The 12842-nt window shown below is 36.9% G+C and overlaps 1 protein-coding gene across 1 annotated transcript in view; it reads left to right on the top strand.

Moving 5' to 3' along the window:
• TTN (titin) overlaps nucleotides 1–12842 on the top strand; it is a 317246-nt gene that overhangs the window by 134488 nt on the left and 169916 nt on the right. The window contains exons 109-121 of the mRNA XM_089523020.1: nucleotides 1126–1173; nucleotides 1290–1346; nucleotides 1467–1544; nucleotides 2791–3030; nucleotides 3677–3769; nucleotides 6600–6677; nucleotides 8144–8209; nucleotides 9471–9551; nucleotides 10413–10463; nucleotides 10916–10978; nucleotides 11287–11352; nucleotides 11921–12001; nucleotides 12644–12727. Of these exons, the coding sequence (XP_089379146.1) occupies nucleotides 1126–1173; nucleotides 1290–1346; nucleotides 1467–1544; nucleotides 2791–3030; nucleotides 3677–3769; nucleotides 6600–6677; nucleotides 8144–8209; nucleotides 9471–9551; nucleotides 10413–10463; nucleotides 10916–10978; nucleotides 11287–11352; nucleotides 11921–12001; nucleotides 12644–12727 (1086 nt within the window). The remainder of the gene's footprint in view (nucleotides 1–1125; nucleotides 1174–1289; nucleotides 1347–1466; nucleotides 1545–2790; nucleotides 3031–3676; nucleotides 3770–6599; nucleotides 6678–8143; nucleotides 8210–9470; nucleotides 9552–10412; nucleotides 10464–10915; nucleotides 10979–11286; nucleotides 11353–11920; nucleotides 12002–12643; nucleotides 12728–12842) is intronic.

Consider the following 12842-nt stretch of genomic DNA (forward strand, 5'->3'; position numbering starts at 1 on the left):
AAACCTCAGGCCACTTCTGAATAAATGAAAATGTTGTAAAGCATGGAAGATGAGAGCCTTACCCTTCAGCAAGCCCAAGTCATTCCCACCAAGGTGAAAGACTAACACTTCAGTAGGCAGCCCCATGTGCTCCTTAAACAAAAGAGGCAGCAATCACTCCACCATAGGCTCCTCCTATTGAGCAACACCACTGTGGTAAAATTGCTCATAGCCAACTGAGCCCAGGTTAAGACAAAAGACAACACTTCAAGAGGTGGCCCTGTGTGCTCCTCAAGTGAAAGAGGCCACAGCCACTGTACCGGAGGCTCCTCCTTCACTGTGATAGCACTTCACAGACATGGGTGAGCCCAAACAGATAACCTCAGGCCTGCCATGCCTCCCAATAAACCAAGTCATGGCTGTGGACCAGGACCCGATGTCTTGACGTACTGTGCCTAGGAGACCATCAAACTGCCATCTCTTCTTACAGCGTTGTTTATCATGTGGTCGGAGAAGTGCATAATGTCTATAGACTAGAGCAATGTAATGCTGTGGCTACTGCAGGACATGTCACAGCAAGTGTGACACCCTGACATAACTAGGGTTATCACATTGCTCTAGACTTTTTAATTTTTGTGAAGTTGCTGGCATTGTAAAGGGTTCCATACTGCTCTAAGTAAAACATAGGGGGCTTACTGGACCCTCACATATTTAAGCACTCCTTGCTCACCACAACAGGAAGTGACAAAAACATTACTAAACTGCAGTTTGGAAATGATTAGAAAGTTAAAAGTTTCCCCTTTGACAAGATAGTAGGGGAAGGTGCTCATCCCTGTTATAGGTTGGCAGAAGCTGGGACTAGTGATGGGAGCTCATTCCTTCATGTGGCACTTGGGTCTTGAACTGCCGACCTTGTGATTCTCAAGTGTCAGCATCTTAACCACTGAGCCACTTAAACTGCAAATGGAATACACTGCTCCTCTCTAGGAGGTGATTTTAACTAGTGGCAAGCAAAATAATTCTTTGTAATGAATTACTTCCAGACTTTGATATTTGGGTACAGGAAGATCCATACTTGGAGAATTAATATCCTTTCAGTCCATAAGTTAAAACCAAATTAATTAACCTTGTCTAATGGCTTTCCAGATGTCCCGGATGCTAGAGTGGCAGTTCCAGTTGAAGTCCCAACTGAAGGTAAGATTTATATTACAAGTGCTCCTGTTAACTGTGGCAACAAAGTAGTTTAGAACTGTGGCCATGATTGTGTATTTATTATTCTATTATTCTAATCTGTTATTTCTATTTCTAAGAAATTCCTGCTCTTCCTATCATCATTCCAATGCCAGAAGAGAAGAAAAAGGAAAAAGGTATCACAGCATTACTTATCTAGAACATGCATATAACAGATTTTTTTTATCTAGAACATGTATACAGTATATTTCCACATGCCAAGTGTTTAGTTGATTTTTATTCCTCTTTTTTTACAGTGGTTAAAAAACCAGTTTTGCAGAAAGTCCCCAAAAAGGTTGTTCCAAAACCTCCCGAGGAACCTGCACCTCCTAAAGGTAGTATCAAAAAGTTGCTTCCAATAGTAGAAAACTTATTTATAAAGAAAAAAATATTATTTCAATGTGGATAAGAGCAAAATAGTAGCATGGTTTTTGCAAGTCAGACATGCTTCTGTCATTGTTAACTCCTTGGGAAGTTTCAGGGGTGGTAGTGAGTGCACAGAGAACATGGGCAGGCACCATCCCAAAGTCTTTTTTGTGCCTCCAGAACCTGAAATGGTCTGCAACTGTGCTGATGTCAGGGCTGCCAATTTTGTCACTGAGCTTTGATAGGGGGAAAACCCTGGCTTTTTCTGTTACCATTGCTTTCTTCTTGGTAAGAAGCCTCTGGCCTTTCAATAAAGTGATTCCAGACTTTTGTGAACATGAATCTATTCATAAGCAAGGCAGGCAAGGAATCTTTTGCTCACTTTAAACTCTTATGTTGTCATTCAGTGCAGGAGGGCATGGGGGTGGGGAAACAAGAGGAAGGAAATCATATTGAATTGATTATTAAAAGCGTGATGGTGTGATTCTTCATTTCCCTTTCAATTGTTTTAACGTCCATTCAATCATTTCACCTTACTTAGCCAAAGATAATCCTGGCGATCTCTTTACTAGATTATCCTGATAATATTAATATAAATATCCTTGATTTGTTCATCATTTACGTACTCTCTGAGTTTGTCTCCTATTAATTACCATGTGTGTGCCTGTGCTTTTAGTTACTTGCTGATTTATGGTGACCTCATGAATTTCATAGGGTTTTCTTAGACAAGGACTACTCAGAGGTGACTTTGACAGTTCCTTCCTCTGACATATAGCCTACAGCACCTGGTATTCTATCCCAGTACTAATCAGGGTTGACCCTGATTAGCTTCCAGGATCAGACAGAATCGGGTGCCTTTAAGGTATTTGGGGCTATTAGTCACCATACTAGGTGTTTACTGAGTAAATTAATTATCCACAGAAACAAATTTATTAACATTATTTACAAAATACAGATATCATAATTTCTTTCACTGAGCAGATAAAATATTGTCCGTCCATCCAGCAATAAGCTATAATAAATACCATTCAGACAATAAAGTTGCTGTTGCCATGACATAGCACTGAAACTCCTCTACTACTCAAATCAGATTCATAGCTCAGACTAGCACATGTAGTGCTTTGGAGTTCATGTCTTTATTAATCCATTTGTAATGGATCTCCTGATAATGCAAATATTATTAACAATAAATGCAAACATTATTTTTTATTAAAGTCCCTGCAAAGAAACCTCAAGAAGTGAAGGCAGTTGCTGTGGCTAAGAAGAAGGAAGAAGTTTATGAGAAAAGGGAAGAAATCTATGAGGTTCATAAAGAAGCATATGAAGAATGGGAAGAGGACTATGGAGAGGAACATGAATATTATGAAAGAGAAGAAGGTTACGAGGAAGGAGAAGAGGAATGGGCATACGAAGAAAGAGGAGTAACTTATGAGAAAAAAGTATATCATGAAGAAGGTATATTTCTTTAAGAATATCAACAATCTGCTCTATGTTATTTTTGTTTCCTTCTGTGGTTACCTTGTATCTTTTGTTTTACTGACCTCTTGGGAGTGGGTGATAATGATTAGAAAAGCTGTCACTGCTTTTTCTACAGGCTTTTCTTTTCTTTTCTTTTTTTGGCAGCAGTTAGCTGTCAAAGTTTAGTATGTTCAGATTTACCATGCATGATCTCTTTTTGAAGTGAGGGTAGATCATGGAAAAAATTAAATAACAGTCATTCAACAGTGACTGTGCATAAAGAGTCTACAGTATTTAAGTAAATGATGGTCAGTAGTGAATCATACTTAAACCAAAATTACACCAGTGTTAATGTCACTCATGATCAACCACTGCTATAGTTATGCAACGTTGATATTAAGTGAAGTATTTCTAAGATAGTTTGGTATAGATGCTGAATGGATATAATCTGTGATTAAATTAAATGTTTTCTTTAACTGCCATTAAATACCTTGAGCCAGGGCAAAAAGGAAATAAAGTAAAATAATTAAGATCATGCCTAATCAAACTGATCTATTAACTGGCCTGAGCTATTAAAGGTGAATTCTCCATGGTTAATCATCACCTCTGCATAGTTCTGATAGCAACATTGTCTCTTTCACAGTGGTTGAGGTTCCAAGAAAACCGGTGCCAGGGCGAAAACCACCAGAAATTTCAGCCAAGAAGGCAGAAAAGAAAGAAGTCATTGTACAGAAAGGTATCACAACATTTTTCAATGCAGCACGATCCATTTCTTTTTAAATCAATATTTTAATAACTTTTAAAAAGCCTGATTACACAGTAGCATAAAAGATGTTAATGATTAGGATATATACAAATCCATATAGTCTAACCTTCATTTCCATGTTACATCCCCTTCTAGTTGATAAATCCATGTTTGAGTTCCCTCCCTCACAGAGCTGATTTCTTGTGATCTTAATAATTCCCTTTCCTTTATCCAAACTATTCCCTTCTACTTTCTACAACTCACTTGTAATATCTTTTATAATTATTCAATGTGGTACTTGAGGTTTCTAATCATTATTCCATATCTATTCAATCCACAATTCATCCTAACAATAAAACAAAAATAGGTTTTTCAGATATTCAACCTTGTAGTAATATAATGAGGAGGTACAAAAACTAAGATAACCAAGAACAATATAGATGCTAATGTGTTACATATTATATAATTATATGAATTAATGTATTGAATAGGGTGAATGAGTATTTCAAGTAGCTGCCAGTTAGCCTCCAAAATAAAGTACTGCTGATTATCTCTAACTTTGTTTCCAGAATTTTATCAAACCTTTCCAATCTTCTTCATATCTATTTAGTGTTTTGTCTTCCATCAATGCCATTAGTTCATCTAAGTCCACCATATCACAGCGCTTCACTAGCTATTATTCTGGTGTCACAGCATGATTCATTTCAAATTCTCACAATCATTATTTCATGTGCATGTCTAGAAATAGAAAGAATATTGTCTATTATTTGTTTCCTGGTTGAAAAATGGATTTCCTGACCATCCTTAACTCCTATCAAGAACAATAACAGAGCGGCTACACTTTTGTGCAGTTCTCTTGCAGTATGGGAATGTCCTGAAGTGTCCCAAAGGATTTTTCTGTGTGGAGAAACACATGGGTGTTTGTTTGTTTGTTTTTTGTACAAAACACACTTTAAACACAGAAAATAAAGTTTCTGTACAGTGTTTTCTCTGCAGAAACCTCTGTGTGTGTGCGCGCACGCACAAGAAAAGTAGGAGTTTAGTGTGTGTTTTTCTACCAGAAAAATCCTCCAGAACACTTTGGGATGTTTGAATACAGAGAATACTATGAAAAATATTTCTCTTGCAGCAGAGAGAAAACTACAGTAATTATTTGTCCTTGCATGCAAGAAAGATATAGCCTGCACCCACACTACAGAATTAATGCAGTTTCGCTGCCATGGCTCATGAAATTATGAGATTTGTAGTTTTTTGAGATGTTTAGCCTTCTTTCTCAGAGCACTCTGCTGCCACAATAAACTGTAAATTCCAGGATTCCATAGGATAGATCCATGACAGCTAAAGTAGTATCAAACTGCATTATTTCTGCAGTGGATAATGGCCCTAACTGAGAATTTACATCCAGAGACTTTGCTAAGTTTATATAAATAGTAAAGGAGCCAAAAGAGGAATTTGTTAACAACTTTTCATGATCAGGGTTCCAAACTGTTGAATGCATATGGGGTCTTTTAAGCTTTGTCTTGTTTCTCCAAAAGTACCTGTGTAGTCAGGGAGCTCTGTAGAGTAGCACATAACAGTAAGAGGATAACAGTAAGAGGGTGCTGTCTGTCTTAAGACCAGCCCGAAAATGGGCAGCAACCACAAGCACAGACCTTTATAGGCTTGGCAAATCACACTGCAAATCTCAAGCGATTTTGTGGTCCCGCAAGATTTACATGTGGTTTGGGGCAAAATTTCACTTCAAATCCCACTCCAAATCTTGTGATGGTTGGAGCCACTGTGAAATTTCATAAGGCTCCCTCCAAGAAGTCACTCAGAGGGAATGCAGAGACCCTGCTGCCGGCCCCCATGGAGGTCCAGTGCAATGAAAAAACCCCTGGGAGATGTTGGAGTACGCTTAGTCTTAGGAAAATTTGCTACTGATTTCAGCCAACTCAATAGTTTATCCCAATCCTTCTTCCCCATTAGTTTAAAATAGAAAACAAACAAACTCCATGGACATTTTAGACTGATGGATGGGGAGAAGAAACATAACAGAACCTCCAGCATGAGAATTTTCAAAATACGTAAGAAATACGCTTACTAGATTCTAGAACTAGAAACCATGCAGCAGTGGCTACATTCTGGCAAACACCATGTCCTTTTCTCTTCCCCAGAATTTCCCTGAATGATGTGTGATCTTTCCAGGGTGTTTAGGGTGGGGAAATATTGGTTGCTACATTTGTAGTGTAGAGGGTAGTGGTTGTTACAAGGCATCCACTAATGCAGTGATCCCCAAACTGTGCCCTTTAAGATATTTTGGACTTCAGCTCCCAGAAGCTTCAGCCATGTTGGCCAATAGTCTGGGATTCTGGGAGCTGAAGTCCAAAATCCATTAAAGAGCACAGTTTGGAAACTACTGCACTAATGGAAGAACTCCCCCCCCCCCCACAAACACATATAGATGTTGGGGGGGAGGGGACAGACAAACGACCATCAAAGTATATGCAACTTTTTTTGTTCCTCTGATAAATCACTAAAATGCATCTCTGTATGTTTGCATATTACCAAGAAAGAAAGAAAGAAAAAAAAAGTTGTTATGTGAGGGAAGGGAGGCACTTGACCTTTTTCTCTCTCTCAAAAAAGGAGAAAAACAGAGAGCAGACCATTAAAATGATAGATAGAGTCTATCTCAGAAATTCCAGGAACAAGAAATGCTGTTCTTAAAGTGAAATCCAGCAAGATAGAAAAATCATGTTCATTCCATGCTAAAAATCATAGTAATTTGCATGTTGAAATAACTGATTCCAGGCTAATGTGGAATGTCTTAAATCCCCTGTAGTTACTCGAAAACCTGTAACTGAAGAGGTTGAAAGAACTACTCAGAGAATGGAAGAAGAACACCTTAAACGAGCTAAAGGTATTTTTGAACAAAATACATTAAAGGGAACCATCTCTTTAAGTTAACATCATTTAATCATCTGGTTTACACCAATAGTGCTACTTTTCCACTACAAAATTATAGCATTTTGATACCACTTTTGCTGCCCTAATTACATCCTAAGGAGTCCTAGGATATGTAACTTATTTATTTTATTTATTGATTCACATATTTATATCCTTTCTTTTATCCAAAGATCTTATCTGGTTTTTAGAATTCTTAACTATATTGCAAACCCCATGATTTCATAAGTACTTAGAGTGCTCTTAAAGTGTACGATCAGAGTATTAGCCTATCTAGCCCAGTACGTTTTAATATATTTGTTTGCGTCTCACCAGGATTTTAGGGAAGCATCTTTCCTAATACCAATCAATCAATCAATCAATCAATATTTATTGGTTAGTCCATAGGCCATCTCAAGGTACCACAATACAAAATAAAAAAACAAGATAAAATTCTATATAAAACTCTGTGTAGAATTCTAAATAAGAGTTATATAAGAGAACATGAGAGTACAATATATAAAAATAAGAATAAAAATATAATAAAAATGTATAGATACAATACATTAGGCAATACAATGAATGCAACAAAGCTAATAAATCACTCTGTAAGACTCTCTTTAAAAGGTTAAAAAGAAAGATAATGAATAAGTACAAATAATCATAATACAAAAGTCAGTCAGACACAATCATACATCTTTCCTAATTGTTCCCTGAAACTTTTAGGATATTATCACACCAGCAAAAAAGATGGAAGCATAGCAATATGCTCCCATCAATATTGTGCGGGAAAATCCCCATGAATAAAAAGCAGTGCTAGAATTCCTCTTTATTCATGGAATAATCACAGGATAATCATGAAATTTTGTGATTAATCTTCAAGTTATGATGCATTATTGACAGGAGCATACCGCTATGCTCCCGGTTTTTGTTTGTTAGTTTGTTTGTTTTGCTGGTATGATAATCTGCTTAGTTGAGATTGAGCCTGGAGTGTTCTATATGTAAAGCATGTGTTCTAAAACTGATTTTGTTTGTTTCTATATTTCTAAATATTCACTACACTTTAAGGGTAAAAAAAGAGTAAAATTAATATTATGGGGAGGAAGTTAAAAACATGATGCTTTTTCATGTGTGCAGTTATTTGCATGTATTTCTAGGCATAACTGAGGGACTCAATACCTTTTAGTTGTTAATATGTGGAAATATTTGTATCTTCTGTGTTTAGCAATGGAACAGAGCACAGCATCCTATAAAAATGCATACATGTGCAAGGCTTATGATGAGTTATAAAGAAAAGAAATCAGATATAGCCACGTGCACCTTTTTTTTTTTTTTTTTGGTATACAATTGAAAAAAAATCGTAAAATTTGTCATGCTATAGTTAAGAGGGTAGTTTTTGGGGGTCTTTAACATGCTTAGGACTAACTATTCATATCCTTAAAGCTCCTGAAGTTCCACCCCAAAAACCTGCACGGAAGCTGATCCATGAGGAAGTTATAGAAAGAAAAGGTACAAAATGTCATAATTTCCTCTCTTTACAAATATGTACTGTGTGCGTGCCATTACTATGAAAGATTAACAGTTGTTTCTGTACATGCATGTCCAGCCATGTTTATTCTGTGCTGTGCCCAGTGGCCACACTTTTCCCCAACCATTTCTGCTCTGACATTAGGAGTGAAACAGGCTGCCCGTTTGCGCCACCATCTGGGCAGCTTCAGAGCATGCTGTTTTGACACCGCATGCTCAGAAGCCAGCTTCCAGCTACCAACACATGAGCCAGCTTCTGGGAGCTTTGGCAGTGAGGCGTTTACATACTGCACACGACCAGAGAACAATAAAGCCAGCTTTCATCTGCAGCAGGGCAGGAAAAGCCAGCTTTTTGCCAGTGTAATGAGGCAGATTGGAGCTACGGTGTGAAGTTGCCGTCTTCATCTTTGGAAGGAGTGGCTTCAAGACGACCCTCCAGGGTGGTCTGTTTTGCTCCTTAGTCTCACTAAAAATTAGCAGGGGCATGATGCTCATCCATGCAGGGACAGTGAATTATGCAGTAGACATCACCAGATTCCTATGCACTTAAGAAAATTACATCCTCTTACACTTACCTTGGGCATGAAAATCATTATCAATATGCTATGCAACTCATAAACACAGGACAATAGAACATTGAAAAGAACAAAAGGCTTATGAAGCAAAATGTTTCAGTATATAGTCAGCTATTAGAACGACTCGTGAAGTCCACCTTCCCTTTAGAGTTCCTATGCTTTCAAGTAGGGTGATGAGTAACATGTGTTTGTTAAGCCCTATGAAGACTCAGTGGACACTGAATCTACAAAGTTAAGAATTGTGCCCATGGAATTCCTTCCCGAATTATCTTTTAAATATTTTCTGTATTCTTCTAAAAAGTAAATGAAAATTAAATATAACATCTTGTGTGTGTTCATAACTGTATCTGTATTGTCCACTAGTCTTATTTTCTTGGTGGTTCTTTGAAAATAGCATGTATTTTGTTTCTTCTTGGAAGATTAACACTAAAAGATGTTTTCAGGCCATTTATACTTTCTTTTTATTTATTTTTAAATATTTTTATTAGGCCATTTACCCTTTCTGGCCTCAAATATGTTTTCTGCATAATGATTTTTATTTCACATCCTTACACTAGTCTTTAGTACACTGTATGTAATATGTGTGTGTCCAAACCTCACAAGAGGTTTCATTATTTACAGATTTTTTTAAAATTTAAAAGTACTGAAGTGAATTCTTGCCTTTAAAGTTCCAACAGAACAAAAATGGACTATTTCAGAAGAAAAGGTATCCGTTTCATACCAGAGGGAAGAAGAATATACATATTCAGGTAGCTACTAATATCTTTCACTTCTCTTCTCAACTTGCCATCTAGTCTTGTGTGAAAATTGTGCCTATTGAAAATATTTGTCTTGATTCATTGGTATTTTGTGGATACAATACTGTGCTACAGGGAACTCTCCAGGCAGAGCAGTTAACTCTTTTTTTTTACTGGCACGTAAATCAAACACTCATAAGCATTCTTCAGCATGCAAGAATGGAGGCAACTGAACTCATGCACATAAGCATAAGTACAGCTCATGACTGAGGCAGTACTATAGTAGGGATTGGGTTGCCAATACATTTATTTGTCATTGTTTTATGTTTGTCGTTCTTGTGTGCCTTGGAGTCTTTTCTGATTTAAGATCACCTGAAAACAATCCTATTATGGGGCTTTCTTGGCAAAATTTGTTCAGAGATGAGTTTGCCTTTGCTTTCCTCTGAGGCTGAGAAAGTGTGACTTGCCCAGGATCCCCCAGTGGGTTTCCATGATTGAGTGGGGATTTGAACCCTGGTCTCCAAAGGAATAGTCCAATGTCCAAACCACCACACCCTGCTGGCTCTCATTATTTTATGTACCACTTCAGTACAGTTGGCCCTCCATATCCATGGATTCTGCATCCACAGATTGAACTATCCACAGCTTGAAAATATTTTTTTCAGTTCCTCAAATCAAACATTTATTGTGCCATTTTATACAAGGGATGCCATTTTACTATGCCATTGTATACAATGGGATTAGTCACTAGAGAATCCACATATTTTGGTATCCAAGGGCTACTGTCCTGGAACCCAACAGATATCAATAGCCCACTGTATAATCTAAAATGGAGCGCCAGTTCAACTTAAAATATTTCAATTCTATTTACAGAACCTGAGGAGTATGAAGAGGACAGCTCTTATGTGGAATATCCAGCTGAAGGTAGGTTATTATAGTCTTATTTTGTATCAGTTTTATCCTATTTGTATATGTAAATTCATCTAAAGCTTAATTGCAGTAAGCTTCATTGGTGTAGCGGTGTTTTGTACACCCTTGTTGATCCTTCCCCAAGTTTCTGAAAAACTTGTACGGTTTAGATCATCAATAAATATATGTAATAGTGAAAGTTAGGATTGTACCTATTTTTCTTGTTTCTAATCTTGCCTTTTTCAGAGAACGAGATTTTATAAATAGAACATAAGCACATGTAAATTGTACACACAAAACCTCTCTGTGGAAAGTGGACACTTGGGGACTGGGAATGAGGACAGCAGGAGGGATTCTGGCTCCTACTCTTCTACATTTTCATTAGACATCTAAATAGATTTGTGTGTTACATTCCAATGTTATGTAGAATAAATACAAATTTTCAATCACACAATTCTCTTTTAAAGAACCTGATGAATATGATGAAGAAAGGTTCCATGTGGAAGTTCCTGAAATTAAACCACCTAAAGGTAGCTTTTTCCATTCAGTTTGCGCTCTCTCTCTCTCTCTCTCTCTCTCTCTCTATATATATATATATATATATATATATATATATAATATGTGAGTTCACCTAAACTTCTTATTAACAGAAATAGTAGTCGCTGTAATTATTTTGAATCCTTGTTCACCTATCCCTGGTTTTCTGAGTGTTTATATTTAAATCTGTTAATAAATTAGCAAACACCCTATGAATTTCAACATGTAGCATTAGAGTAGTATGAGAAATACTCTTAGTAATCACTGTTATCTGATAAATCCAAACTTAATATCTTTAAAGTTCCTGAAGTCCGTAAAAGAGCAGAAGAAAAAGTTCTGGTTTCTGTTCCCAAGAAAGAAGCTAAAGGTGAGTATGTTATACAAAATAATAAGTTTACTTCAAACTTGTTTCTTGTTTTGGTAGCATATTTTTCCAGATAATTACAGGGCCACCCCAAATGGTTTATTACTAAAATTTAAATATTAATAGCATACTTGACACCATGGGCTAATATTTAATAAATATAATTTCCTTTGTTAGATACAAGGGCTTACCCCCGACACATCTGAAGGGGTTCATATTGTGGTGAGTCTTTTTGGCCACCCACTGATGCTCCAGGCAATGCCAAGCAACTTCCTGGAGTCAGCCTGCAAGGAAGTATCATTAATGATGGCAAGTCCCATGAGACTTGGAGTGAGATTTGGGCAGGTTTAAAAGGGCTTGGCTGGTGACCACTGTTGGCCAAACCTTCACATAAGCAGGTCATGTGGCGTTAAGTATTCTTTTCTTTCTGGGCCCTTCTGCACAGTCTGGTGCTTCTTCTTCTCTTGGTGCAAAAGGGGGATTTTAATTGGAGTTGATTTATTGTCTGTGTTATGAATTACTTTAAGCCATTAGGACTTTGATAAACTTTTATACCTGTGTATCTTTATAGTTCCAGAAGAGCCAAAGAAAGCAGTTCCAGAAAAGAAAAAACCTGCCCCTCCTCCCAAAGTAGAGGCTCCACCAGCTAAAGGTATATCAGTTGTTATAAGAAAAGCATCTTGCTTATCGTAATTCTTTTGCATTCCCCAGATATGTATCCATCCATATGTTACTTAGATAACTTTATTGTCTTCTGCAAACAAAGACTGCTATATCTTCTGTTGGTTAGTCCCAACTACAGTAGATCCATTCAATCAGTTGTTGACTGGTGAGTAGGTAAATCCTATTGATTCAATGGATCTACTCTAGTCATTACTAATAACAGGATTTAGGCCAAAATGTGTATGTGGGAGACACATATGTGTAGACACATGTACACTAAACAAATAATAATTGGCTACATTTTACTTTGTAACACAACTAACACTGTTTTCTATGTGTATGATATTGTGATTATTATGTCTGCATACTTTGTAAAGCATTTACTAATCAAGACACATTATTACAGAAATGCATATGTCTGTAGGATGCTTGTATGTTGCAGCTATGTTTTTGACTGCAGCATAAAACTTTACCCTGGCTTTTTCTGTTGACACAGACAATTTATTGTGATGCTTTCATCTGTTATTTATCTTGCATCTTAACTTTTCTGTGCTTTCTTTGGAATCTTTGGATTCTGAATCCCAAATAAGATTTCCAAATACTAAAACACCTTTTTTTAACAATAATAAAGTGCCAGAAGTACCTAAGAAACCTGTTCCAGAAGAAAGAAAACCTGTTGCAGTTCCCAAGAAAGAGGCGGCACCACCAGCTAAAGGTACTTATCTAACAATGAGAGTTCCCAATATCTTCTGTGTGTTGTCTTACTATGTTATCCTATTTATGAGTTACCATAAGTGTATATGTCTGTTGTTCTCTATCGAGCTACCAGA

This window comes from Sceloporus occidentalis, unplaced genomic scaffold (genome assembly GCF_023333645.1).
Source record: "Sceloporus occidentalis isolate IW3139 unplaced genomic scaffold, rSceOcc1.0.p SCAF_4, whole genome shotgun sequence".
Classification (NCBI taxonomy): domain Eukaryota; kingdom Metazoa; phylum Chordata; class Lepidosauria; order Squamata; family Phrynosomatidae; genus Sceloporus; species Sceloporus occidentalis.